At 45.6% G+C, this 24999-nt stretch overlaps 2 protein-coding genes across 5 annotated transcripts in view; both read left to right on the forward strand.

Moving 5' to 3' along the window:
* The window catches only part of LOC119172117 (monocarboxylate transporter 12), a 77510-nt gene extending 63668 nt beyond the window's left edge, over positions 1-13842 (forward strand). For both annotated transcript variants that reach the window (XM_037423111.2, XM_075892960.1), the window contains exons 2-6: positions 2854-3277; positions 7773-7916; positions 8420-9586; positions 11224-11349; positions 12004-13842. In XM_037423111.2, the coding sequence (XP_037279008.2) occupies positions 2968-3277; positions 7773-7916; positions 8420-9586; positions 11224-11349; positions 12004-12260 (2004 nt within the window). In that variant the 5' untranslated portion in view covers positions 2854-2967 and the 3' untranslated portion in view covers positions 12261-13842. The remainder of the gene's footprint in view (positions 1-2853; positions 3278-7772; positions 7917-8419; positions 9587-11223; positions 11350-12003) is intronic.
* Positions 13843-22998: 9156 nt separating this feature from the next.
* The window catches only part of LOC119172115 (transmembrane protein 192), a 33506-nt gene continuing 31505 nt past the window's right edge, over positions 22999-24999 (forward strand). The window contains exons 1-2 of one of the 3 annotated variants that reach the window (XM_037423110.2): positions 22999-23193; positions 24474-24627. In XM_037423110.2, the coding sequence (XP_037279007.2) occupies positions 24517-24627 (111 nt within the window). In that variant the 5' untranslated portion in view covers positions 22999-23193; positions 24474-24516. Of the gene's footprint in view, positions 23194-23797; positions 23951-24473; positions 24628-24999 lie in introns of those variants that run through there. The other 2 variants (XM_037423109.2, XM_037423108.2) reach the window with 2 other exon arrangements.

Below are 24999 nucleotides of genomic sequence, written 5' to 3' on the forward strand. Positions count from 1 at the left end.
GCCGTTAGGTACTGATAGCGGTAGGCTTTGTTTTAAGAACGTGTCTTTAGTTGTTACTAAGCTGTGGCGTGAAATGCAGTAGTAGAAAAATATAAAAATGTAGAGCAATGAAACAACACTTTCCCGCAAGAGACGGTATTTCAAGGATTTTGCGGTGCCTGTGCGATTGTTATGCAGTAGTAGAAAAAATATAAAAATGTAGAGCAATGAAACAACATTTTCCCGAAAGAGACGTATATTTCAAGGATTTTGTGGTGCCTGTGCGATTGTACACTATGCGTTAGGTGTTACTCAGTACGATTCTGATTGACTTCAGTTGTCAGTTACTACAGTAATGTCTAACTTACGCACATGTACAGGGTAATGTATAATAATATTTCTGAGCGCGGTACCAGGTGAACAAAGATTAAACAGTTTCGTTACACATTCAACGCGACATTGATGCATTTGATCACCACACAAACCTACGGTCATTATATGGTACTTCCTGTGCCATGAGCCAGAACCTAACGCACGGTGTATTTGCTGTTATCCTGCAGAAAATAATAAATAAGAACATGATCGCCAAGTCACAGCGAGGATGGGGTATGATGAAAAAGAACTTCTTCGCGAAAAATAAACAAAGAAAAAAAGCGCAAATATTGCCTTTTGAACGTAGACATGTCATGAGAAGCACCATTTGGCAAATGCGCACTGAATCCCTTTTCCCGCCATTAATATACCTTTAAACTCCCTCATAAATTAAAAAAAGGGGGGGCAGCTTGACATAAAAGAGAAAACCACCGTCCTTCTTAAAAGGCATCTGAACTTTCATCGCTTATTCAAATCAGAATAATTATTTGCTCGAAGGTCGAAGCGTGATTTTGAGAGCGCGGCACATCAAAAGCTTCCCTGCTTCAGCGGTAGCTGAGCGTTGTTTTTCTATGTTGTTTGCATCCCGCTCACCGCTTTTCCCACTTATCAAAAAAGATAGCCCTTATCCTGCCTCGCGTACTTTAAAAGCGTTTGTACCCTGCAAGTTCGGTCATTGAAGAGTGTGCGCGGAGACTTGGGGGTTCACGCGATAAGCGAGAAACGATAAGACAGTATGACATCCGCTATTGGAAGCGCAGTGTTCGATCAAGGGACCCTTGAGGAAAAATACTTTGAGGCACGCACGACTCTCGTAAAAATACATATTATGATCTTATGAAAAGTGTCACTCTCCAATACGAGAAAGTCTAGCACCGAAAAACCCTCGAGTACACCCGCACATATCAGAAAAGCCTATACCCAATAGGTCACCCATTGAAACTTGTGGCCGGTCACATGGAATTTATACCACTTGCAAAGGTAGTAGGCGGTATCAGACTCTGTTAACAGTACAGGTCACCTGGTGTACAATAAGTTTACTTTCAGAACTCAGGTACAGAGAATTCTTTCAGTGACTCCTCTGTAACGGCACTCCATAACGTCCTAATTTACGACAAGCGTTCATCTCGCTTTGAGCTGATGTGACCGATAAATTTTCTCGTTGAACTTTCCTGGGACCCGGGACGTAATGTACACGCCCCATTGTTTAAATTCTCTATACAGACACGACAAAGCGAAGACACCAGAAATGGCAAGGCCGCCTCTTACAAATGCAGGTTCGATTAGTATAGCTGCAGAGCGAGTTTTCCAGGAACTGCATCACGCCATCCTCGCTTTAAGAGAAACCATCTGTTGGAACTGTCCCGCACTTTGCATGAATGATTGTTATGGCAACCAATGAGTCAACAGACGCGCTATTACTCTTCTTATTAACCTCTTTCAATGTAGGCGTTCGGATACGACACATTACTGCACGCATTTAGTTACTGGTGGATGAACCTGTTATTCTACTGCTTATAGGCCGACTTTAGTCCGACTCTCTACGGTGTGGCTAGGAAGGCAGCTAAAAAAACTAAACTAAGATCCAGAAGAGAGATGATGGCGTGGTAAGAGAGTAGTGACGGCTATAAATCATATGCGTCCACCCTCGCTTTTTATTTATTAAGAGCTTTGCAGTCCAAGCCAGTTTAAGATGCAAAGGGGCTCTTTGCATAGCCTGTGTAACGCTATCCGCCCGTGTCTCCGTGTTTTCGTGCCAACGCGCCACACCGCACTCCCCTCGCCACAAGTGTTGGGGCAGTGCCAAGTAGGTCACGCCTTCCCTCGCAATGCGCGGTAAAGTCACTCTCTCCCTCGCTTAGGGCATTCGCCGTGTGTCACCTTTCTCTCGCTGCACCATTTCCACCACTCGCAACGTTCGAGCGCACATCGAGTGAAAATTCTTTCGGCTTGTTTATCTGCGATTGAGAGGACGCCGGAAAGCGAAGCCCGCCAAAACATGCGCCAAAGCGATTTGGCCTAACCCGGCCATCGCTGGCGTTGCGAGGGTCGCCCGAGCCGATCGCGCTCCCGAATGGTGACATCGCGCCTGCAACACCGACGACGCGGGAGCAAGGGAAGCCGAACAAAAGCGTCAGCGGTGAGATACCAACGACACCAACAAGGCGCGAGTCAAAAACACTGATGGCGTTCATGCGCAACGTTGCTGCTTCGTATTCCATCAGGGTTCCCTTCGGGAAGATTTTGTTAATTTTTTTCAAGAGGATTGACCCCACATCACGGGGGCCCTACAGGCCATTGCACCAGTAGTATGAACTAAGAATAGTTCCCAGCGGCATGCCTCGGTAGGCCTAAAAGGAAGCTATCTTTTGAATTCAACAACCATTATCCGCTGCTGTAGCCCATTTTATTTATTTATTTATTATTTGTTGGCAGCATAACTAATGTTCATTGCCTGCGCGTCGCATGTGTGAAACACAATGTTTTCTTCTTCGTCCGCAGTGTCAGAGGCCGGAGCAGCAGGCAGTTAAACAAGGCAACTTCTGGTGGTGCCGGGACAATAAGGGAGCGAATAAGTGAATAAGGACACCCCCCCCCCCTCCTCAGCAGCCAACTATGAGCAGCGAGAAGTCCAATGAGTCCCTGCGCAAGGAGGAGCCCTCGCCGACAGAGGGCGAGGAAGAGGACGACGAAGGCACCGCTTCGTTACCCGACGATCAGGACTGCGCCATTGAACTGCCCAGTCCCCCTGATGGAGGCTACGGATGGGTCATCGTGTTCGCCTCCTTCATCTGCTTCGTCATCGTCGATGGCATCATCTTCTCATTCGGCATCTTCCTGCGCGAATTCGCCTCCACCTTCAACGAGTCCAAGGGGGCCACGGCGTGGGTGGCTTCCATACAAACTGGTTGCTACCTGCTTGCTGGTATGTCCTCTAATACGTCCATCACAATTAATTATGCACGTGTTCTGCGAGGGCTCAGTATGTTTCTTTTTCGTTGTTCTAGTATGATAACTTTTTCTGTGTCCACGAACTAAGAGTTGTTTCTTTTGCACGTTGTTTCGCTTTTATGCTCATATAATTTCGGCACTTGCATGCACTAGGTGGCGTGCCATAGAAGGTAACTGCACATTTCACTACTGATTTTTGACTTATTGGTTCGTTTGATCTATGAAGACGGGTACACAAGTTTCCAATGTTGAATTCTCCTAAACGAATAAGTTATTACGTGATTTAATACTTTTGTCAATGTTAGCAAAAGGAATCAAACCGGGCACTACTGAATGCGCCTCTTAGCCGGCCTGTGGTCTATTGGTGTACTGCAACAAGTACCAAGCTTAAAGACATATGCTGTCGAAACTGGCCAAAATCCTATTAAGTGATGCTGCTACTTCTCTGGTTAAACTGTGTTAGGTTCAACTGGTTCGGATAATATGAAGATCCTTAGGACAGGGATTTGTTCCACATGGGAAGAACGATGAGCAGGGGCTGTCACCTGGTCAAGCTACTCACTGTACTAGCTTTCTGTGACAGCTCCTATCTTTCCTTTCTTCGAAAAAAAGATGAATAAATATAAGGACTCAGCTGGAAGTGCTGAGGCGCCGAGTGATGGGGACCAGGACTAGCGTTATAGTGCTATAAACAAGAACGAGAGGCTTATTAGGCAAAACAAAAATTTTTGCCGGCGCCTATATATCGCTGGTATGCTACTCTGTATAGAGATGAGGAAGGGGACTGAAAGATTTTAGGAGAAAAGATATGAAAAAAAACTTGAAACAAAGTGAACCTGATAAAACTATTTAGATTAGGGTATCAGGTAAATCAACGCTTTTCTATGTGAGATGTATTATTAGAGCATTTTGACAAGGCCAATATCAGATAGGTAATTGATCAATGGCAGTATGACCCGTCGATGCTTTGAAGGTTCGCGCGCAGGGCCTAATATGTTGTGCAACGTTAATTGTTCATGGCAGGTGCTATAAACAAGTTTTTTTATTATTAGGACTATTAATTTTATCCCCTGCATTGCATTGAAATTCGAACAAGCACCTGTTAGTTATCAACAACGCAAACACGTAACGGGTATCTTCCAGACAGCTCTTGTTTTGGAGAAATTGTGTTTTAAAGCATTTTTAATTGTGCTACAGCATTAGCAACTGTCTTGTGGGTGGGTAATCACAGCTGTCTACAGCGGACCATTACAGCTACCATTTTCTGCATTACTATGCAAAGACTGACGCCGCAATGATACCAAACATGGTCACACCACATGCTAGGCCATTGCGCTATAATTCAAGCATGTACGGAAGCTTGTAGCTAACGTGAGGTAGAAGCCGTGGCCAACAACAGTGTCGACAGTCACGTGCTCCACTGCTCTATAGACAAGTGTGATTCTACCCGTACGCACTGGATTTGCACAAAATTTGAATAAAGTACTCCTCGCGCCCGACCGGTACTGAGGAGACGACATATGATACATACTCATGATGTTAACTGCAACGCATATGACACGGACACAAGAAGTCGAAGGGACACGTGTCAAAGTACAATACAAGCGTTTTCCTCCCTTTATTTGTATCTTACATGCCATGCAATTAAAGTTTGAAACCGACTCACTAATATTTGAAGTATTACGCCTCTTTGCTGCAGATAAGTTCGTTTTGTAAGTTCATCACGTCTGTTGCTAAAATAACGCGCACGCATGCTTGCTATGTCTGTTCTTGCAAACTTTCATTCTTATTTAAACATTTGCAGGTATGAACACTGACCATTTTATAATACGTAGTGCGAATACAGATGAGGTGCGGGACAATATTGAACTGAAAACGTAGATGAAATGCCTTGTACTGGGTTGCTAAAACTAATGACATCACCATTGAGCACAAGTAAACCTGAAACAGTCCACCGCTACGGTACAGCGGTTACGGTACTCCGCTGCTGACACACGAAGTTCGGGGGTTCGATCCCAAACGCGGCGGTCATATATAGATGAACGCGGAATGGTAAAGACCCATGTACTTTGCGATCCCATTTCACGTTAAAGAACACTAGATGGTGAAAACTGCGGAGCCTTCTACTACGACGTGTTTCATAATATCATGTCGTATTTCTGGCCCATAAAACCGCAGATATTATTATTCCTCAACGTGAAACGCACTAACACTGGGCCACGCCACAATGGTCTAGTGGCTAAGGTACTCGGCTGCTGACCCGCAGGTCGCGGTATCCAATCCCGGCTGTGGCGGCTGCATTTCCGATGGAGGCGGAAGTGTTGTAGTCCCGTGTGCTCAGATTTGGGTGCACGTTAAAGAACCCCAGGTGGTCGAAATTTCCGGAGCCCTCCACTACGGCGTCTCTCATAATCATATGGTGGTTTTGGGACGTTAAACCCCGCATATCAGTCAGCGCTAACACTGGAAGTACCAGTAACCACAAAGTGAGCGTGCCTGCTTCTCCGTGTCCCAGTTGAGTGGTGTGGTCCAAATGTAAAGTACATTTCAGTACTTCCTCTAGTCCCCAGGAATATTGGGATGTTGCTGTTCCGTCCTCGTCTAAGCGTACACGCTGACATGGGCCAGAAAACGCTTGTCGGCCAACGCGTGAGTCCGATGACGAGGTGTGGCCCCTTGTCTGTCCACAGCTTGAACACGCAATTTCTTCCAGGAGGAATCAGCTCGTGCGTGATAATCTCGCGGACTCCTCGAGATTGGGGAGCCCCACTTGTGCGCAAGGACGATTTCTATTCGGGACGTTTGCGAAGCATCTGGAGCACGTGCGCGCGAGGGGCATAATGTACATACACGCGAAACGTCTTCCAAGCAGTTCGCAATCTGATCATCCCGCATTCTTCCGTCTTGAAGAAGTGAGAGCCTGATAAGAAGTTGCAGATAGTTACACGCGAGACCACGCTTATCGGCGACTCGCAACTGCGTTTTGCCATCGTTGCGTGGTATCTTGACAAGAAAGAAAAGCATAAGTAGGCAAAACGAAATGTGAGCCCATGAATACGGCGGCACGTGCCTGGTCCGGAATGCAGCGCGGTGATTAGGAAAACCGGCCTTGGTGAGGTGAGATATATAGCGTGCTGACAAGGCGTGACAGCCTAATGATTTCGTCATTAGTTGCCTCGTGGCTGGCTTTGAATCAAACCACCATATATTTGTGCCCAACGGAGTTTTCCATAGTGCTTGCAGCTCATAATTACAATCCGTGGCGTGCTTCACGACCAGGACACTCGTGGTCTACATAGCTTGCATCGTGTTGTGTCCTCCACTTTCGTTTTTGTGTCACTTTGCGCTAAATATTACCTAATATCTTACCAGGAGACCCTCTTGCGTTATTTTTCTGTTTATTTTGCTTTCATTTTTGTTTTTTCCATAGAAAATGACCTCCGGAACTGATACACGTGAGAGTATTTGCGCTTGATCTGTGCAAACGTGATTACACTGTAATGACTGATCAGAGACAAAATCTGTGATGCCGTGTGCAAAAGAACATTAATCCTGTGTGCAGACCTAAGTCAAGGCCAAGTTTCAGTGTTTCCACTTTAAGGTGGTCGAAATTTCCGGAGCCCTTCACTACGGCGTCTCTCATAATCATATAATGATTTTGGGACCTTAAACCCCACATTTCAATAAGAAAGCGTTTCCACTTTACACTCATGTTTATTAGCCCACAGAAATGTCATAAGGCAGAAAATAACCCCTTTTCATCTGACGAAACGCGATGGAGCAGTTAGCGAAACATTTGTTAAACAGCGCTCGTGCTGTAGTTCTTTCGCGGTGTTATGTTCATGCATGTCGTGGTCTTTTACCTTTGCTGCGCCATGTATAAGAGATTCATGCAGACTTCACACTAGCGCCGTACAATGACCACAACCTTGTGATGTTGTCAATCGTCATTTTTATATTTAGGTGCACGTTAAAAACACCAGACAATCAAAAATATCGAAGCCGTTCACTACGGCATACCTTTTAATCACATCGTGATTTGGATGGGGGACATATCTTATTGTTTATTCCTGCTTCCAATTCTTGAGAAACTGACAGCTTCGTTTTCTCTCATATCCTTGAGATGCTGTCATTTTCTTTCTTTTTTTTCTGTGTTGCTAATTTCACATGTTGTATATACGAACGTTTTGTCTCACACTGCTCCGCAAAACAAGACAGGTATCTGATATAATTTTCAACTGTCGCCCGCACAGTTCACTCCGTCGTAAATTTTGTGATTGCATTCAGTCTGAGCTAAGTGGTTGTTATAGTTGGCACAGCAGCACAACATTTGAAATTTTGTCCGCTATTTTGGGCGTACTTTTTTTCAAAGTTTTGGCCAGTCGTTTATAAAGATTATGCTCAGGAAACAATGCTTTCGCACGCTTTACTGATTCGTTTGTTTTACCTTCTCTACATTTGCGCCACAGGTCCTGTGGCTGCGGGATTGGCAAATGCCTTTGGCTGTCGGCCCGTGACCATCGGAGGAAGCTTACTGGCGGCCGCTGGCTTCTGCGGCGCAGTTTTCGCGCGAAGCATCCTAGAGCTATACATCACCATTGGACTCCTTAGCGGTAAGTCGATTGATCACATAGTTGCAATCTTGCAACGGCATCTTTGAACAACTCAAGAACTTTGCGTGATAACTGAACATTTTGCAGGGAACAGAGCAGAATACTCACGCGAAATCCCCATAGATTGCTTTGAGAAAAGACGGATGTGCTTGGAATAGATGAATGAAAAAGCAGTTTATGAAGTCACTTTTTAATGTTGTTATTTATGTTATTATAAGCATGACAAACGAGACTGTAATTGTCGATGACACTAGCATATTTTCGGCACTGAGGGGTTCACTAACTTTATTCAAAACTTGGTATTTGAGCATCTGTGCGCTCCGTTCCCGTTTACATGTAGTCACCATCGCCAAAATAAAACCGTGCACTTGTTCTCCGCTTCAGAATGCCCACAACCACTTACTGCACCAACTGCGCCATTTCCATTGTGATTCATTCATGCGGCTATAGAGGCCTCAGTGCTGCTGCTCCCTCGGCTGAAATAATGCCACATGATATTGCAGGCATTGGCTTCGGCTTCATTTTCCTGCCCGCTGCCGTAAACATCAGTTTCTACTTCGAGAAGAAGAGAGCCTTCGCCACCGGCATGGCCGTCTGCGGTTCCGGAATCGGAGGCTTCCTCCTGGCGCCTTGCTGTCAGCTACTGGTTTCCGAATTCGGCTGGCGGGGCTCCATGCTGATCCTGGCTGGCATGACGCTTAACTGCTGCGTGGTGGGCGCCCTATTCCGACCCATAGAAGAGCCGCAGCCCAAACGCGAGCCCGTACCACTGAAGCCACTGTTGCTGCGCATAAAGGAAGCGCGCGACGCCATGACCAAGTGGGACTCTGTAGAGGACGGCATCGACGACACGCTCATTGTCAACGACGGGCCACGCCGCAAGACCAGCTGCCCTCCGCCCCGCATCGTGCACGACGCTATCTTGAACAGCGAAGAGCGCAGCGCTTCCAGCTCCACCAGCGGCAGCAACAACAGCCCGCCTCCGCCATACTCTGAAGCTGTCAAGGCTGAGCAGCAGTTCAACTGTTGCCACAACAACAACCAGCTCCGCGTCGATCACAAACCGGCGTACCAGGCTCCTCCCGTTCTTCGAAAGCTGTCCTTCACAAAGAGTCACAACAGCAGGGCACGCCGGATGACGGCGCCCGAAATGAGGCCCTTCTACCGCCAGGACATCCTATTCAGCGCCAGTCTTCTGCGCATACCGGAGTACCGCTCACAGAAGGACATCGGCTCGTACCACCAGAGTATCGCCAACTTGCCCAAGCAGGGGCCGCACAAGAAGTTGGGATGCCTGTCTCCAGAGGTGACCGATACGCTGACCCAAATGCTCGACATCTCGCTCCTGACGAGTCCGACGTTCGTGACTCTGGCAGTGTCTGGGTTCCTGACCTTGGCGGGCTTCTTCATTCCTTTCATGTACATCGTAGACAAGGCAATTCTGTCAGGCATCTCACCGGATAAGGCCGCTTTTATCTTGTCGGCCATTGGCATCACTAACACGGTGGGCCGTGTGTTCTCTGGCTGGGTGTCCGACCGACCGAAGGTTAACGCCCTCTGCATCAATAACATCGCCCTCACTGTGGGTGGTCTCGCCACGGCGTTGTGTCCCTTCTTCGAGACCTACACTATGCTACTCGTCTACAGTGCCGTCTTCGGTTTCTCCATAGGTAAGCTTGTGCAAGCTGACAACATTGCGAGACCTGGCGAGAGTGCTTCTCACTATCCCAAGTTTTTTATTTCGAGAGTTCTTGACACTCTCATACAGAATGAAGAGAATTTCATTTATTGTAAATCACCAATCAAAGCAAGCTGAGCTACAAGTCGGCGAAAAAGTAAGACAAGCATGTAAATGACTTTGTTGATTAAAAAATGGTGCTTATGCAAAAAACAGCTACCTACCAAAAGGTGAATTCAGTAAGAGTTAATATTTATTGAAATCAATAAGAATAGCTTTAAAATAATAAACGCTCGTCAAGTAATAAATTAGGCAAATGCAAAAAGCAATCTCACCTCAGCATTCTTGAAAAATTATACTTACGGGTAATTACTTTTGATATCGTTGTAAGATAATTTTTATAAATTATGTAGCAATAAAAAACGCGGACCCATGAAAAAGATGCTATATACACTTGCTACAGCTTTCCGCAGTGTCATAAAAGGGAGGTAACGATAAACGGTCAGTCCTGTGAAGAAGTGGCAAAGCTCTCTTTATTCATAAAATTGGGTTCACTTATGTACAAGTTTAGTGTCACCCATCAACGAATATATCACAGACCCCATTACTGAGACCAGACCGAATGCTTTGGTTCGATCTCAGCTGGTTCATCAATTCTTAATGTCGAGATCTGATGCCAAATAAAAATGTCGATTAAGCAGTTAACAAGGACCGAACGAGGTTACCTTCAGCATATAAAGTGAAGGTTTGTTGTTTTTGAATATCGCCTACTACCTTCCACTTAATGATCTAAACAAATTCTTTCATTTCTGAGAGGTTGAATGGACATCAATGAAAACAATGTCAGCATTTCAAAGTTTTATTAATATGTCTCCTTGAGGAAGTAGTGTCAATATAGTTTACAACAGTTCATTCATTCATTCATTCATTCATTCATTCATTCATTCATTCATTCATTCATTCTGGTATACAACAGTTCTTTCAGTTATAAGTCTACATACTGTCATGTGCTTAGTTGCATTTATTTACACGAATTTGAACTATCAATTATTAATCAATTATCAATCATTTACATGGATGGACTATCAATTACCGAAACAAAAAACTGGAAACATTGGGTTCCTCATCATGCTCCGTGTATTTCTGCTACATACGTGAACGAAAATGAAGGTGACTGACAGCCTTCCAGCATGCCGTGCTGTGGTGTGTACTATTTCCAGATGTTGCCTAACATGCTTCGTGAAGTGTATACAAATGCTAACAGTTAACCACTTGAATTCTCACGTGAAAGCCCTGCTTGGAATGCAACTGCACCCACAATAAGCGTACATCTAGAACAGTCAGTTCTATTTTTTTTCTATAGGTGCAAGTAATGTAAGAAGAGAGAAGAAGAACAAAAAATATCAGAAAGGTAGTGAGGTTGACTAGACTAAGTTCATTTCGCTACCCTACATGGGGAAAGGAGAATGAAGGAGAAAAGGAGAGGAGGGGGAGATACACATTGCACATAATACGCACCTCGCACATACAGTTCAGGTTTCGCAGGCTGTCACACAGTGATGTGAATGAACGTTATATTTATGAACTACATGCAGCTTCAAGTTTCGTCTTCTATTTCTCACCTTACAGCTTGTTTTGCCGCCCTTCGTTCTATAATTGCTGTCGAAATGTTCGGCGTCGAGAAACTCACGAACGCATTTGGACTGCTACTACTATTCCAAGGCGTGGCGTCCGTCATCGGTTCACCAGTCGCCGGTAAGTTGCCGTCCAGGTCAAATCGACACCAACGTTGACGATCACCTGCCGCTGTGCTGTAGTGACAGAATATACTTGGTTTCAAGACAAAAGCAGGAAACGGACAGTGGCTGCATCGGGTGCAGTATCGATAAAGTTATTCGGCAAATGAAAAGCGGGCACTGGTCCACACTGGACATGTATGATGATAGAACGCGAACAGAGGGCTTTGGTCTTCAGAGAGATAAGAAATATGTAATTCTGTAGATAAAACACCGAGACATAACGTTTATGAAATGCAAAACATGTAATTTCTCTCAGGATAGAGGCTTGGTCTAGCAGAAAAAAAAGTAAGGAAAAGCCAAAGATGAGAATCAATTACTCATAATGCGTCCACCACCAAAGTTCCCCATGAATGTGCAACAGACTTTCCGAATCGTTCGATTATAAAAACAGTAGATGCGTTCTTGAGGTATTTGAAATTCAACTTGCAGTGCCACTCATCCCGAACAAGACCACGAAGAGCTGATTTAGTGTAGTGTATTGAATTGCACCCTTGTTGAGAACAGAAAATCTTCATAAAGCATTCGGGATCTCATTGTTCATCTAGTCCTATCTATGATTGCTTACACGCCACAATACTGTCTCATTCAGTACTTTTTGTTTTCTCCGCAGGCATCTTTTACGACCTGACGGGGACGTACGACGCCTCGTTCTACGTCGCCGGATCGGTCATCACTCTCTCCGGGCTCATGTGCCTTCCGCTTCCCTGGATTTCGCGCTGGGAGAAACGGCGAAAAGAGGCCGCCGCCCCTCAACTGCCAACCATCATAACGACGACCGTCGACGACGAGGCCAGCGAGGCGATGAGACTCAACCCTCCGGGCATCTACGTCACAGACGACTGCGAAGCCGGACTAGCGGATACCTAGGATCGAGGCCCCCCTGGTTCCGTTGCGGTTTCGGACAGAGACCGATGAGAGAAAAAAAAATGACAACCGAAGACAAACTCGCCTCCGCGCTTACTCAGTCGGGAAGGTGCGCCGCTCGTTCCGTCGACCAATCAACAGCTGTGGTGGGTGACACGTCCGGACGCCGTTGTGCCTTCGGAACCACTGGGCGGATTGTGTCGCGCGCTTCCACCGTATACGTTCGCGGATGTTTCTGGAAGAGCTCCCTCGGACGTCCGCGGGACACACGGAAGGCGACTTCGTCCAACGCCCCGAGTGTCTGGCGACGAGAACATTCCGCTAGCGTTCTCCAAAAAGCATCGAGTGAGGAGGCCTCACTATCTGTCCAGTTTATGACGCTCTACTCCGCGATGCTGCGACCGTCCGCGCGTTGGTTGAGCGACGTCATCTTCATTCCAGGATTACTGCTGGGAGGCTCCATTGCCGACGTAAGTGTCTAAGAAGCAGAACAAGTGCCCAGCTGTGGTGCTGCGCTGATTAGCCTCTGGTGGCTACGCTGTTCTCGTGAGTGACACTTGGGCGCCTTCAGCTGAACGCGGTTACCCGGGGGGTCAGTACATTCCTTCGAAGTCGCAGACGTTCGGCCTTGTAAGTGGCAAGAAGAAAGAAAAGATTGTTGCTGCTCCGGCCACGAAAGTGTAACAGGATTCCACGCTGGCGAAGTGAGATCCTGTCAATGGCCAACCAAGACGGAGCCGAATGGCGGCGATATTGATGACCCAGCAGCGGTGGACAACGTGCTTCCTGCTTATACCTTGATGCCGTGACCAATGCAAAACGTTCGAATGCATTCTAGTGCCAACTGTGGTGGAGAAGGCAGTGCTTGTCACGTTGAGTCGTTTCCGGGACGCTTTAGGTTACACGCACGTATGGTGATGGATGAATGAGTGATCATCGGACGCATGCCATTTCTCGCGCACACTTGCAAGGACACACGTTAGAGCATAGTTTTACCATCGGTGATTCATTGTAATAAGTCGTAACATTTTTCTTTCATTCTAGCGACAAGGTTACCATGACAGTTTTTTAAACGACTGCCCGGTGAGTCATAGTACACTGCCAGTAACTGGCAAATCGGTTTTAGCACAGCCTGCGAGGCTGGGGAAGCATCAAGAAAAAAAAAGAATCCTTTCTTTACAGCACTCAGTTACACAGAAAACGTATACGGATGTTCCAGTGAGATTTTTTAGTGAAAACTTAACAGTTGTGCACTGTAGTCTAACCTAACCATAAGCCTCCATTGCAGACAAAGAATTGGAACCATCACGGAGAACTTGTGACGATAAAAAATAAGTGGCAGCGAAAACTCGCGCTAGCGAATTTTTTCTGGCTGCTTTACGTTCTTGGGGCTTCCTATATTCACTCATACCCACCATCACCCGCCATTGTTAAACAAAGTTTCACGGGCTTCTAAAGCTATACAACTAATGACATGTTTCCTCGTTTTTTTCCTGTCTTTGTTACGATGGTATCGCTTCAAATTCAAATGGATCTCGCTGAAGTAAGTTCAAACAATAAATAATTGCGCATCTGTGCAAATGCAGTCACTGCGTGTTCCACACTCACTCGATATCCGGAGTAGTTAGATTTTAGCTGCACACTCCGACAAAATGTTTATTCCCCGCGTTCACCACTTATGGTTGAAAGTTTTCTTTCTGACAATGATCGGCCCAGACCGCCGTTTTGCAATCGGAGCACAACATCTACAAATGTAAAAGAGATAAGGAATGCATATAAAAAGTGACTCCTAAATAATTACGTACATACGCACGATATACAACCACGATACATATGCCAACTGAGCAAACAAAAACAAATATTCAATCGAGAAAATAGAATACGTTGAGCGGAGAGTATTTGGCTAAGGCTATTTCCAAAGTACCTTACGGGAACACTAGCGATTGTTACAACGAAGGTGCTGAAGTTGCTTTACAAAGACAGCCTTCCGATATTTTCCTGCTTACTTTGAATGAGTGACCGTGTTCCCACCGGTTTCGGACTCGGCGTCTTTAGGTTCAATTGTGCGTTCACGTTGGGGGAAGACGAATCACACACGCACAGACAGTTTATATGGGCAGTATATAGCTCCTGCAATAATACGTCTCCAGTAAGTAGTCTGGCAGTACATGTGCAAGTCACGAGCACAAGCTACATGGACTGAAAACAAGTCATGGAGCCAAGTCTGGCGAGTGTAATGTTACAAAATATAGAGAGGGCATTGCTTATTAGCGATCAAACAAGCCTAGATTATGGTCTCATCATAATTAGGTGGAATATGTGCAGTTTTAATGGCGAATAAGTATAAGAAATAACATGTGTTGTATCTAACGTGGGCCATTATAAAAAGAGAGAGAGAAAGGGGGAGGAGGAGAGGAGGAAAGACAGGGAGATTAGCAAAGAGGGAGAAAAGCAAAGTAAAGGCAGGCAGGTTAACCAGGTTGCACCCGGTTCGCTACCCTACACTGGGTAATGGAGAAATGGTAAGAAAAGAATAGGGAAGGAAAGAGAGGCAAAGTAATACGATAGAACGCACAGCAGCGCGTGTACCGCGCATGCCCTGAAAGTCATAAAAGTGCGAACAGTGACAGAGCACAGATTGACTGTCTTAGATGAAGTGAACTGCAATCCACGATTTTGGAGAAAATTTATTCGAAGAGGATGCTGTGAATATGAAAGGACATGCAGGAAAGGTGTGTGTTCTGTCGGCGTATGAAAGAAAACTTGATACAGGCGAGATGTGCTTATTATGTCCGTGGAGCTAACGTGCTTAGAACGGTGACGATAACACCAATAATGGTGGCAAAGGTTGCGACAATGAGGATAAAATGCGCGCACAGCACGCCTCGAAGAATCGTATATGTTTATCATGAAACCTAGAACCTTTTTGTCAAAAATTTAACAGGTGATCATTTGAACACCAGAAAGACCCAACTCCTGTCGGTTCAAAGTTTATAATTGGCAGGTTCACGAAGTTACTGATTTCTCGTAAAATAATCGCAAATGAATGAGGGTAAAATGTCACCATCTTGATTGCCTGTATGTTCAGGCACACCTTTCGAGTATGAGAATCATTACACGGTTAACTGGGGCCACCATATGCGTGAGGATTTTTCATTCGATCACATTCGTTTCATGTCACTCATACCGCCGAATAGACAATATAGCGGATGCGAAGCTGTATACGGGCCAATGATGGATGTCAAAGGAATACTGGAAAACGAACGGAATTGTCCCGGCTTTCTGTCAAACGCTTCTGTGTCTTTCCATACAAGTTCTCGCTCCATTTGCGTGGCTTTTCTTGAAAAACACGCTTTTTTCAAAACAATACCGAATGACTTCGTTCTTTTTTTTTGCAAAATATCTCCCTCTTGCAAGCCGCGGAAGGCTAGGTATTGCTCTTTATTTGATTTTACTGTATAGCTCCAGTGAATTCACAACCCCTCTTCTTTTTTTTTCTCTTCTCTTCCCTCCTTTCTCATCTCTCTACTTTCCTTCACTCATCCTGCAGCGTAGAGAAGCCAACCCTGCAGAAGACTTTCTGGTTAACCTCTCTGCTTCCTCCCTCACTATTTGCGGCCTCCCTATCATAGCGGAAACGTCACCAAGCACAAGGCAGGAAGCGTCTCTATTAATAAGCTCATTTATGTTTTACTTATTTGAATATGGAAAACGTCGGAAGGCAGGATACATTCACCAGCTATCCCACTGCCATGGTACTAATATTGAAAAAAAAAAACAAGAAAAGAAACAAAAGCAAAAAAAGAATGAAAGAATACGAAAAGAACAAAATAACTATCAGAAGCCATATGTACACGTTATCTCTGGCGAGTAAGGATGACCGCTAATGGCAAAATTCATTACACACACGGTGATCTTACAGAGTGCGGCGAATAGACGACCTGAACAGCTAGTTTGCATGCCCTTTCTACATATAACATGACTATAAAGTGTAGTCAGTAGCAGCAAAATATGAATAATGTCAGTTACAAACAGGTCACACGCCATCTCAATAGCTTTATCCCCACCAAAGCTGAGTTACTTTCAAGAGCCCTCCAATGTCAAGGTGCAAGCACATCTGGTGTTACAACCATGACCTCCGAGTTTCGGCGCGCCGGCAGGGGAATGGTTTAAAATCTTGGATGCCATGTTATAACTCGCGTCTTTACGAGCAAGAGCAGTGCGGCGGCGCCACTTCACAGCCGCGAGGATTAACTTAAGAGTTGCGGTCGCAACAACGTGACTCGACAAGTTTGGACACGCCATCGGTTAAATGGCAATCACATAAGTACGCGCACGAGCCATAGAACCATTACAGACCAACCACAGCGTTCACAGTTTTTGACCCTCGCCAGCACTTGAACATTCAAGGGAGTCTCTTGAACCCGTGTATTTGTTAGGAAGCCGCAAAGCAAACATATATGTTTGCCTTACATACTTGGGGAAAAACACAGCAGATGTCACAAATACTTTTTTTCTTTTATCTTTGTGCTGCCGGTTCCTAACAAGTCCGATAATAAACAAACTGAAACTAAAGCACAAGCAGCTCCTGAAGCCTGTCACTATAGCATGCATATGAACTGTAATATCAACACACCCACCCTAACGGTTGAGATGCTCCACTGCTGACCAGCAGGTCACGTGATTAAATCCCGGCCTCGACGGCATCATTTTCGATGGAGAAGAAAATGCTCGAGGCTTTTGTACTTAGATTTAGGTGCGCGTTAAAGAACCACAAGCGATCAAAATTTCCGGAGCTCACCACTACAGCGTCTCTCATAATCACGTAATTGTTTTAGGACATTAACACCCCAACAACTATTAATGTAGTAGCACAAGACTGTTCGTATGTCGCCTGCAAATAATCAGAGCCTATCAATATCTTAGAATGTACTACAACCAACCCTCAACACCGAAGAAGATTTTTGAAGACAAACTGTGTGCTCAGCGTCAACAGCGTCAACAAAAACGTAAAGGGACTCAAGTGAGGCTGTAAGAGGTCAAGTGCAATCAGAACCATTAACCGCAATAACCATACGAACCATAAGAACCATAATATTAAAACCCTTTTATTTTTTGTAGTCTGTTTAATTAGCACAAAGCGTGACAGCTTCTGAACAAAGCCCACCTGCACAGCTTGTCAATATCCAGGAAATAAAGAATTCAAGGCAACAGCGAAATTAAGAATGTATCAAACAGCAGCTCTTCTGCTAAAAATGTAATGCAAGTATGAATGCATGGATAACAGCATGACGCACTTTCAGGATTTTAAGACGAGAAAAGAATTATAAAAATGGTACTTTTAATGTCACGTTCTTCAAAGAAAAAGAACTGCCCCACAGAAATGACCTGAGTGGTAAAACTGCATAGTTGGGCAAAACTGGATATTCGGAGATATACTGAATAGTTTTTGAGAACAGCGTCTTTCGAGTCCCGTATATACAGGTTTGGGACCGTTATTTCTGGATCTAAGAGAATGTCTACTTTCGAGCTATAATATTCCCGGAAAAAAGAAGCAGAACATAAACTTTATTGCCGAATCAAGACGATTGTATTACTTATTACTTTTTTCCCACTACACATGTCCAGCTTGCACAGTACGTTTGATCTCCACTTTTGAGTGTGCTCCAACGATTGCAAACATATATGGTCGTCATGGAGACGACCAGTGGCGTCCCGAGCGTATGAGAAAGCAGGCGCATATACGGTATAGTGTTGACCTTTTCAAGCGCGCAGTCTCGGACCAACGCATCTTCATCAGATGAGAGAGCCGATGTCGCACACGTCGAGCCGAGCCCCTCTCGGGATTCGATCGAAGGCGAATCATTGCACTTGACCTTCGATGACCGCCACATCTCGGCACGAGTGCATGCTTCGGTCAGCCGCACATGGTCTGCAGCGAACGACGGGGCCGAGAGAATACCAGGCACCAAAAAGTTATGTAATGCTCGTGAGCAAATATGGTACAGGAATCGCAGGCTCACTGTTCCCTTTCTTTCTTTAACGTACCATTCAAAAAGCGCAATGCGAAATCAACCTTCGAACTTAAATGTTTCCTCCCCTGCCATACGCCACTAAGTTTCAGGAGAGCGTACAATTCGGACTGCAAGTTTTGTTTTATATAGCATAAGGGTGGGCCTTAACCAAATTATGCAGCAGTGTAATAATCGTTCCTCTCCCCCGAGCCTTCGTACAGACTTAAAAAGTCAGGAGCGCCGAAGGCAGCCATGCGCATGTACAACGCTATACTTCATAAGGCTATCCTAATGCGGGTTGCGGTGGTATAGATAACCTTTTCCGTGATTAGGATCAACACAAGCTTCTATATCTCGCAGCCCATTTCTTTTAATAGTTCTTTTTGTATTTCTCTATTTTTATATCTGATGCCATGTTTACACTGCGGTCACGAGTTTCAATTCGTCTCACAAAAACTGGCTAGTTGGATGTGTTCAATGAACGATAGTCACTAATAAAACACAGCGTCAACACGAGAAAGAAGCTGACGATAGTTTCCCCATTAATTTTTTTGTTGTTGTTGTTGCTGTTGTGTTATAGGGCTGGGTTTTACTGAATAGCATCCATGTCATATTACATTCAGACACACACGAAAACGTGTAATTTGTAATCCCTATAGTTTTACACAAGATTGCTTGCTCTCACTTGGGTGGTTAGATTAAGATACTTGAAGATACTTGAAACCTTTATATTTGACACCGTTATGTATATTTGCGATGACGGCTCAGACGCCTAGGGCAGAGGTGGAGCATTTCTATGGTTGATCACACCTTATAATATATTATGCGGAGGCAGAATTTAACCTAAATTCATTAACTTTTTGGAGTCCTCCCCTATGGCGCCTCTCATAATCATATGGTGATTTAGGGACGTTAAACCCCACATATAAATCATCAATCAACCTAACTTCATTTCTTCTTTTTTGTTCTGTTTTCGTTTTCCAAGGTACAGAACCACAAGAATCGACGGTCCTTTAACTTCCGCATGCTCAGCGAACATGGTCAGATCCTGCTTAGACATCTCAGAGGTATAACATCATCGTAGCAATTGGCACAGTTAGTGACGCAGAAAATTTATCAGTGCCGACAGGCTGGGCCACAAGATATATCACGAACTTTGCCCTTCACAGCCCCGTCGAATCACCGCCTTCCTTATAAACTTTGCGCCCCCTCTTCGTGAATCGCAGCGCCCTCCTTTCCAGTATGTCAATAAGTGAACTTTATTCCCCCCTCTCTCCGTGCTCAGCCTATAAGGTGGGCGTGCGCATGATTCTCCATCAAAGAGCCTAGTCTGACGCACCGCCCACCCTCTCGCCCTTTGTGGTGTCCGAAAAAAAACAAAACAAAGCAAGCTCCACCGTAGATGCGAAAATGAAAATGAACTGATGACGGGCTTCTCACAACGGCCTGCCGTATAGGCTCAGCCGCTCCGGTGGGTTCAATATCAAGGGACCTCAATAATAATATTTGTAGGGTTTTTTTACGCCCCAAAATCACGACATGATCATGAGACGCCGTTGTGGAGGGTTCTGGAAATTTTGACCGCCTGGAGCCCTTCAATGCACAAGGGTCCCAAGCAATATCACCTCCATGAAAAATGCAGCCGAAGGTCGCGAGATTCGATCCCGCGACCTTCCGGCAAGCAGACGAGCGCCATAGCCACTAGACCACCGTGGCGGGTATCAGGAGGTCCTCGATCTGATTAAGTCATGGTACGGGGCTGAATTCATGCCCCCCCCCCTCCTTAATTTCGGATGATCAAGCGGGGAGCGTGGGCAGACAACCCTGCCCCCCTCGCGCGTACGCATATCAAACATTAAAACACAATGCGCGTCATGGAATTTACGATTCAATTTCAAGGTAGGCTATAAATCGTTCACTCTTCTGTCGACGAATGATGCGATAAACCAAAATCACCGCTTAAGATATGCGCAAACACAACGGTCATTGGCTGCCTCGAGCATCGTGAGCTGACTAGCTGCCACGGCCGCCACGGGATGCCGCCGCGTGCCCACCCTGCACTCCATAGTGTGCGTGCTCACCGTCACAGCAGAAGTAAGCCGCGCGATCAAAGAAGGTGATGTCGTGCGCTGACGAACAGACGTAAATTCTTGCCCTTGTAATCCACCCTTTATAAGGGGCTATAGCAGTAACGATGTACGAGTGCCTTCTCTCTCCTTTTGTACCAGCTGGTGTGCGCGCGAGCTGCAGGGTACAACAGAAGAAAGCGCTTAGTGCGTGCGACAAACTTCACGAAGCAATAGACTTCGTTAATGAAATCATTCGATAATAACTTCGAAAAAGTGTCGCAGGTACTTCAAATGACTGACCGACAGTGCGCCATGCGATGCCTGCGGTGCCAAAGACGTCGACCATTTGCCATGCCAATGTCACCGGTTTGCGCTGGAAAGACAGAAACTTTCTAACGTGCTGCCACAACTGGATGATCGGCCACTTTACGTGCAAGGCTGTGCTGCGGGTCATTGTTCCCACCCGGCAGGATTTGTGGGGTGAAAACCCCGCGTTTCATCAGAGATGGCGTAGCTTAGATGGGTAAGTGCTGGTGTGGCTAGTGGTAGGGATGGCAAGTCCACTCCTTTTTCACACTCCTGCCGCCGTTCATGCTCCCATCACTCATCGACCCCACAAGACAGCGAAGGAACCTTAGTGCATGCTTCTTGGGGACGATGGTTTTGTACGAACGCCATTGGATGGACTTGAAAAAGAGAGCTAAAAGTAGCCATTACATTTAATTTTGTCATCTAACTTGCAACCAAATAGAGCAGAAGCTGTAATATGAACAGTTCTTTTTTATTAAACAGTACATTATATTCTGCATAAAATGCATAGAGCTTGGATTAGGTCGTTTTTCTTCTTTTCTTGTCGGACTCGCTTGCTGGATTTCGGGCCGACCGGTCGTGCGCTCCGCGCGCTTGCGATCTCCCGCGTCAGCGTGGCTCTGGCCGACTGGACTCGCCCTACGTCATCTCCTGCCGCCGACGACCTTCCACCTCCGACGACAGTGCAGCTCTGATTTACTGGACTTGTTCTACGCCATCCACCGACGCCGAAAGGAGCTCTCAGGTGCGCCCCGTCCTCGGACTCCAGTGACCGTGCTCCATCTTTCCTATCTCTTCTATCCCCTCGGTTTGTCCTCGCTCGCTGTGGCTTACCACCACACGTCTCTTCTTCTCTTCTCCTTCTTCGGCTTTCCCACATCTTTACTTCTATCCTTTTTATCCCTCCTCACCCCCATCCCTTGTGAGCTACTGTGGCGGTGTCGCTCATCGAAGCAGACAATAACGGGGCTCGCTTTTCTCTTCTTTTCTCTTTTAATAGCCACTTCGTTCTTTTCTTGTCTTGAAGCCATTGCTAGGTTGCAAATAAACAAATGAAGTATAAATGCAGTGCACCTTCATGCATTCAATGCAGAACAGATTGAGCTACGGCCAGAGACAGGGTGATTGTGAAGGATTGCCGCCAATAACTTAATAGGAACAGCAGACGTTCAAAAGAATTTATTTATTTATTTATTCGGATGCAACATATTCGTTCAGCTCACTCGGTTAATACCGTCCTTGCGCAGTTACCCAGTACTGTCTTTACGGAGCACAAACCGCTCATTGCTATCCAGGAATGTGATTACCATTGGATTTTGTGGGAAGAGGGGAGGGGGAGATACCTTTGTCCCTCACTATGTATTTTGGGCACTACTGAACTATGAATACCATATCCCATCTGCGCTCTCGCACAAGAGATAATGTTATTTCGGCGTGTTTTATCAGGAAATAGAAAGTTGGAAGGCCGGAAGACTAACTAGAAAAACGAAGTGCGAAGTGCTTCGTTTGTCTTATCTTGTTTCCACCTTAGCACATTTATAAAATCGCACTAATTGACAGGCACTACGTACTTGACACCAATTAATATGATGAGTATTTTTTTGTCTGGCATAGTTGTTCGAACGAATACGCACGCGGTAAGTGAATAACTGCACTTACCTTCAAAATGCTCCAAGTAGCTTCAAGTGGCAGAACGTGTGGCTAGCAGGTCTACAAAGAAAAGTCCAGCGTCTTCCGTCGTCGATGCCCTCAGGAACACACTACACGTACTTGTATCTGAAGTTTGCGCCTTGTCTAAGACGTCGCTTTTCATCAAGTGCGTGAAGCATTTGTAAAAATACGCGGAATGCGCCATGATAAACAGCGAGAAGTCACTTTCAGACTCCGTGCTTTCAGATAAGCTCTGGCTTACTGCCAGGCTCACGCGGCTTGCTGGCGACTTTGAATATTGGTGGGAAACCTAAGACGTGACTACGCTAAATTTGATGCGCCGGCAGCAGTTGTAGGGCAAGAGTAATAGCAGGCAGAATCACGGCGGCGAGCTTGCAAAAAGTTGAAGGCCAGATTGTATGTGCATATTTCATCGACTATTTGTAAGGTGCAAAGTTTACCATCGCTTCGAACATTTTAAATTTTCTTTAGGAACTTCTACCAGTCCCGCAATTTTCAGCTCGTGTCAAAGCGGTTTCGCTGAAAACACGACCTTTGGGATCAAAATGCCGTAATTTAGGGAGCCATGTACATGAGCAACTAAGTATGGTGAGTGGCTTCGTATTTAGCCGGAAAAGTTCTAAGCAGAAAGAAATCTTGGCACGGCAACACTGTACTAGCCGCCGTCAGCCGCCTCAAATCAAGCCACTCCACCGCCGCTCCCTCTTCAATCATGGAGAGGCGTTTTGTAAACACAGCTGAGTTAAAAACACCACAGTGTTTAAAGATCTCGATGCTCCATCCCACGCATGTCATCGCTTAGATTTCGATGTTGCTTGCGCAATAACAAGCCAGAAAGTCATGGTCAGCTTGGCAGATCACGAGACGTTTGAGGTAGGTATACGTTCCGGTTTTCTCGTTGACTCATGAAGTGGCATGCTATTTTTGCTCTAGTCCGTAATTGCCAAATCTCCTACTTGCGCATGTCAGTAGGAATGATAGTGCACATATGTAAATAGTGACCGCAAGATAACAACATAATTATTTTTTTTCTCAAGCTTCTCGCCTGTCTTATTTGACGACGATCGAACGTTTGATGAGGTTTTAGCTGCTGTTACGTGAGTTTGTTGCCGGACATAGTGGTCATTGATTTCAGAAAATGGTCATGGTAGTATCAACGGCCCGTCGCTGTCGACCCTGGCTCTAGCAGTTAGTGATGCTGGAAAAATTGAACCGCGATGCGGCACGGCGTATTTTACTGCCTCTCAAGTAACACGGGCCGTTCACTGACACTTGCACAGTAACGATACAACGCCAAATTTTTCATTGTATAACTGGTGCTATCTGTTTGCCAGATTGAAGCGCACCACGGGTCATCGTTCGACTGACCGTCGTATCATCCGCGCGGGAAAGCAGATGCTCCGCAGTGTGCCGCTGATCGCATTACAATGTTATCGCTACCTCTGCATAGCCGAGTTCGGTCGCAGTTCGATTCTGGCGCATCAGTAGCTTGCAGAGACTGCTTTGATTGAACACGATATCGCTCAGAGTAGAGCCAGGGGCTTGCTGAAATTGAACGCAGTGACGTAGCGGATGCACTTTGAGTATGAAGGGAGTATGGGAATACTTGATGCAGCGTGAAGACATCATGGTAGGCCGCTCGATTGTTTTCTTTGCAAGCTGCGCTTTAAACTGGCAGTTAGTTAACGGGCTTTCGCCGTGTTTTCCCGAAGATGCACACGCTACGCGGTCTCAGTTAATGGACTGGGTATTTATGGAACTGTTTGTTTACCGTACTACTCGAGCGTGGTTGATTTTCGTTGGACTCGTGTGCAACAACACGATTTATTAGTCCTCTAAGTTGACGCTATTGATTTATCATACAGTGTGTTCGAGCAATCTAAGACTGGTCGGTTTACAAGCAGTGTCTCGCGAGCTGTGCGCCGTTTTGTTTTGCGAATGACTCGAATAAAACATCGTTCTTTTCGTACGCAAAGCGAAACGGTGTTTCCTTTTTCGTCGCTTAAATACAGCGTAACAATTCGTGCTTTTTTCCGACGCTACGATTGTTGTATACACCAGTTGTGTAGAAAGCTGGCAGAGCCATTCACAGGATCGAGGGTCGTGTTACCGCTACATGTCTGTGTTTGATTCACTGTCAGTCAGCAGAATAGATTGCCTGTTTTGCAGGCCTCCGTGGCGGACAGTGTGAACTTCATGTACAAGGATGCAACACCCCTTGTGAACCCGGTCTCGGCACCTGAACTTGAGCCACCTTTCAGGATTGTTACAAGCTCGGCGGCTATTGCTTTTCAAGGTCTGAGTCTCGTAAGTGTGGTCTGACACCTGCCCCTGCATGTCTTGTGTGCCTGAAGCCGTTGTGCATTCTGCTTAATATTGTCTATACTATGATTTTTTTTTTTACTAATGCATGGAGGTGATTTGTTCGGTGAGAAGATGTTAAGATCTTGCTGCTACTAACCGGTGGCTGAGAAATTCAGAGCTCATTGATAACTATATTGGTAATTTTTTTACCTGTTCATGTACAAAGAGGCTCGTTTGATATTGTGAAACACTGGTTAGTGAAGTCAGTAATACTACTATGACATTGAAAATGACCAATTTTATATAGGGGCTGCATTTACTGTTGCAATTTTTTTACTGAAGCTTGTGTTGGTACATTTTTTCGTGCTTGTTAAC

Source organism: Rhipicephalus microplus, chromosome 4 (assembly GCF_043290135.1).
Source record: "Rhipicephalus microplus isolate Deutch F79 chromosome 4, USDA_Rmic, whole genome shotgun sequence".
Lineage (NCBI taxonomy): Eukaryota > Metazoa > Arthropoda > Arachnida > Ixodida > Ixodidae > Rhipicephalus > Rhipicephalus microplus.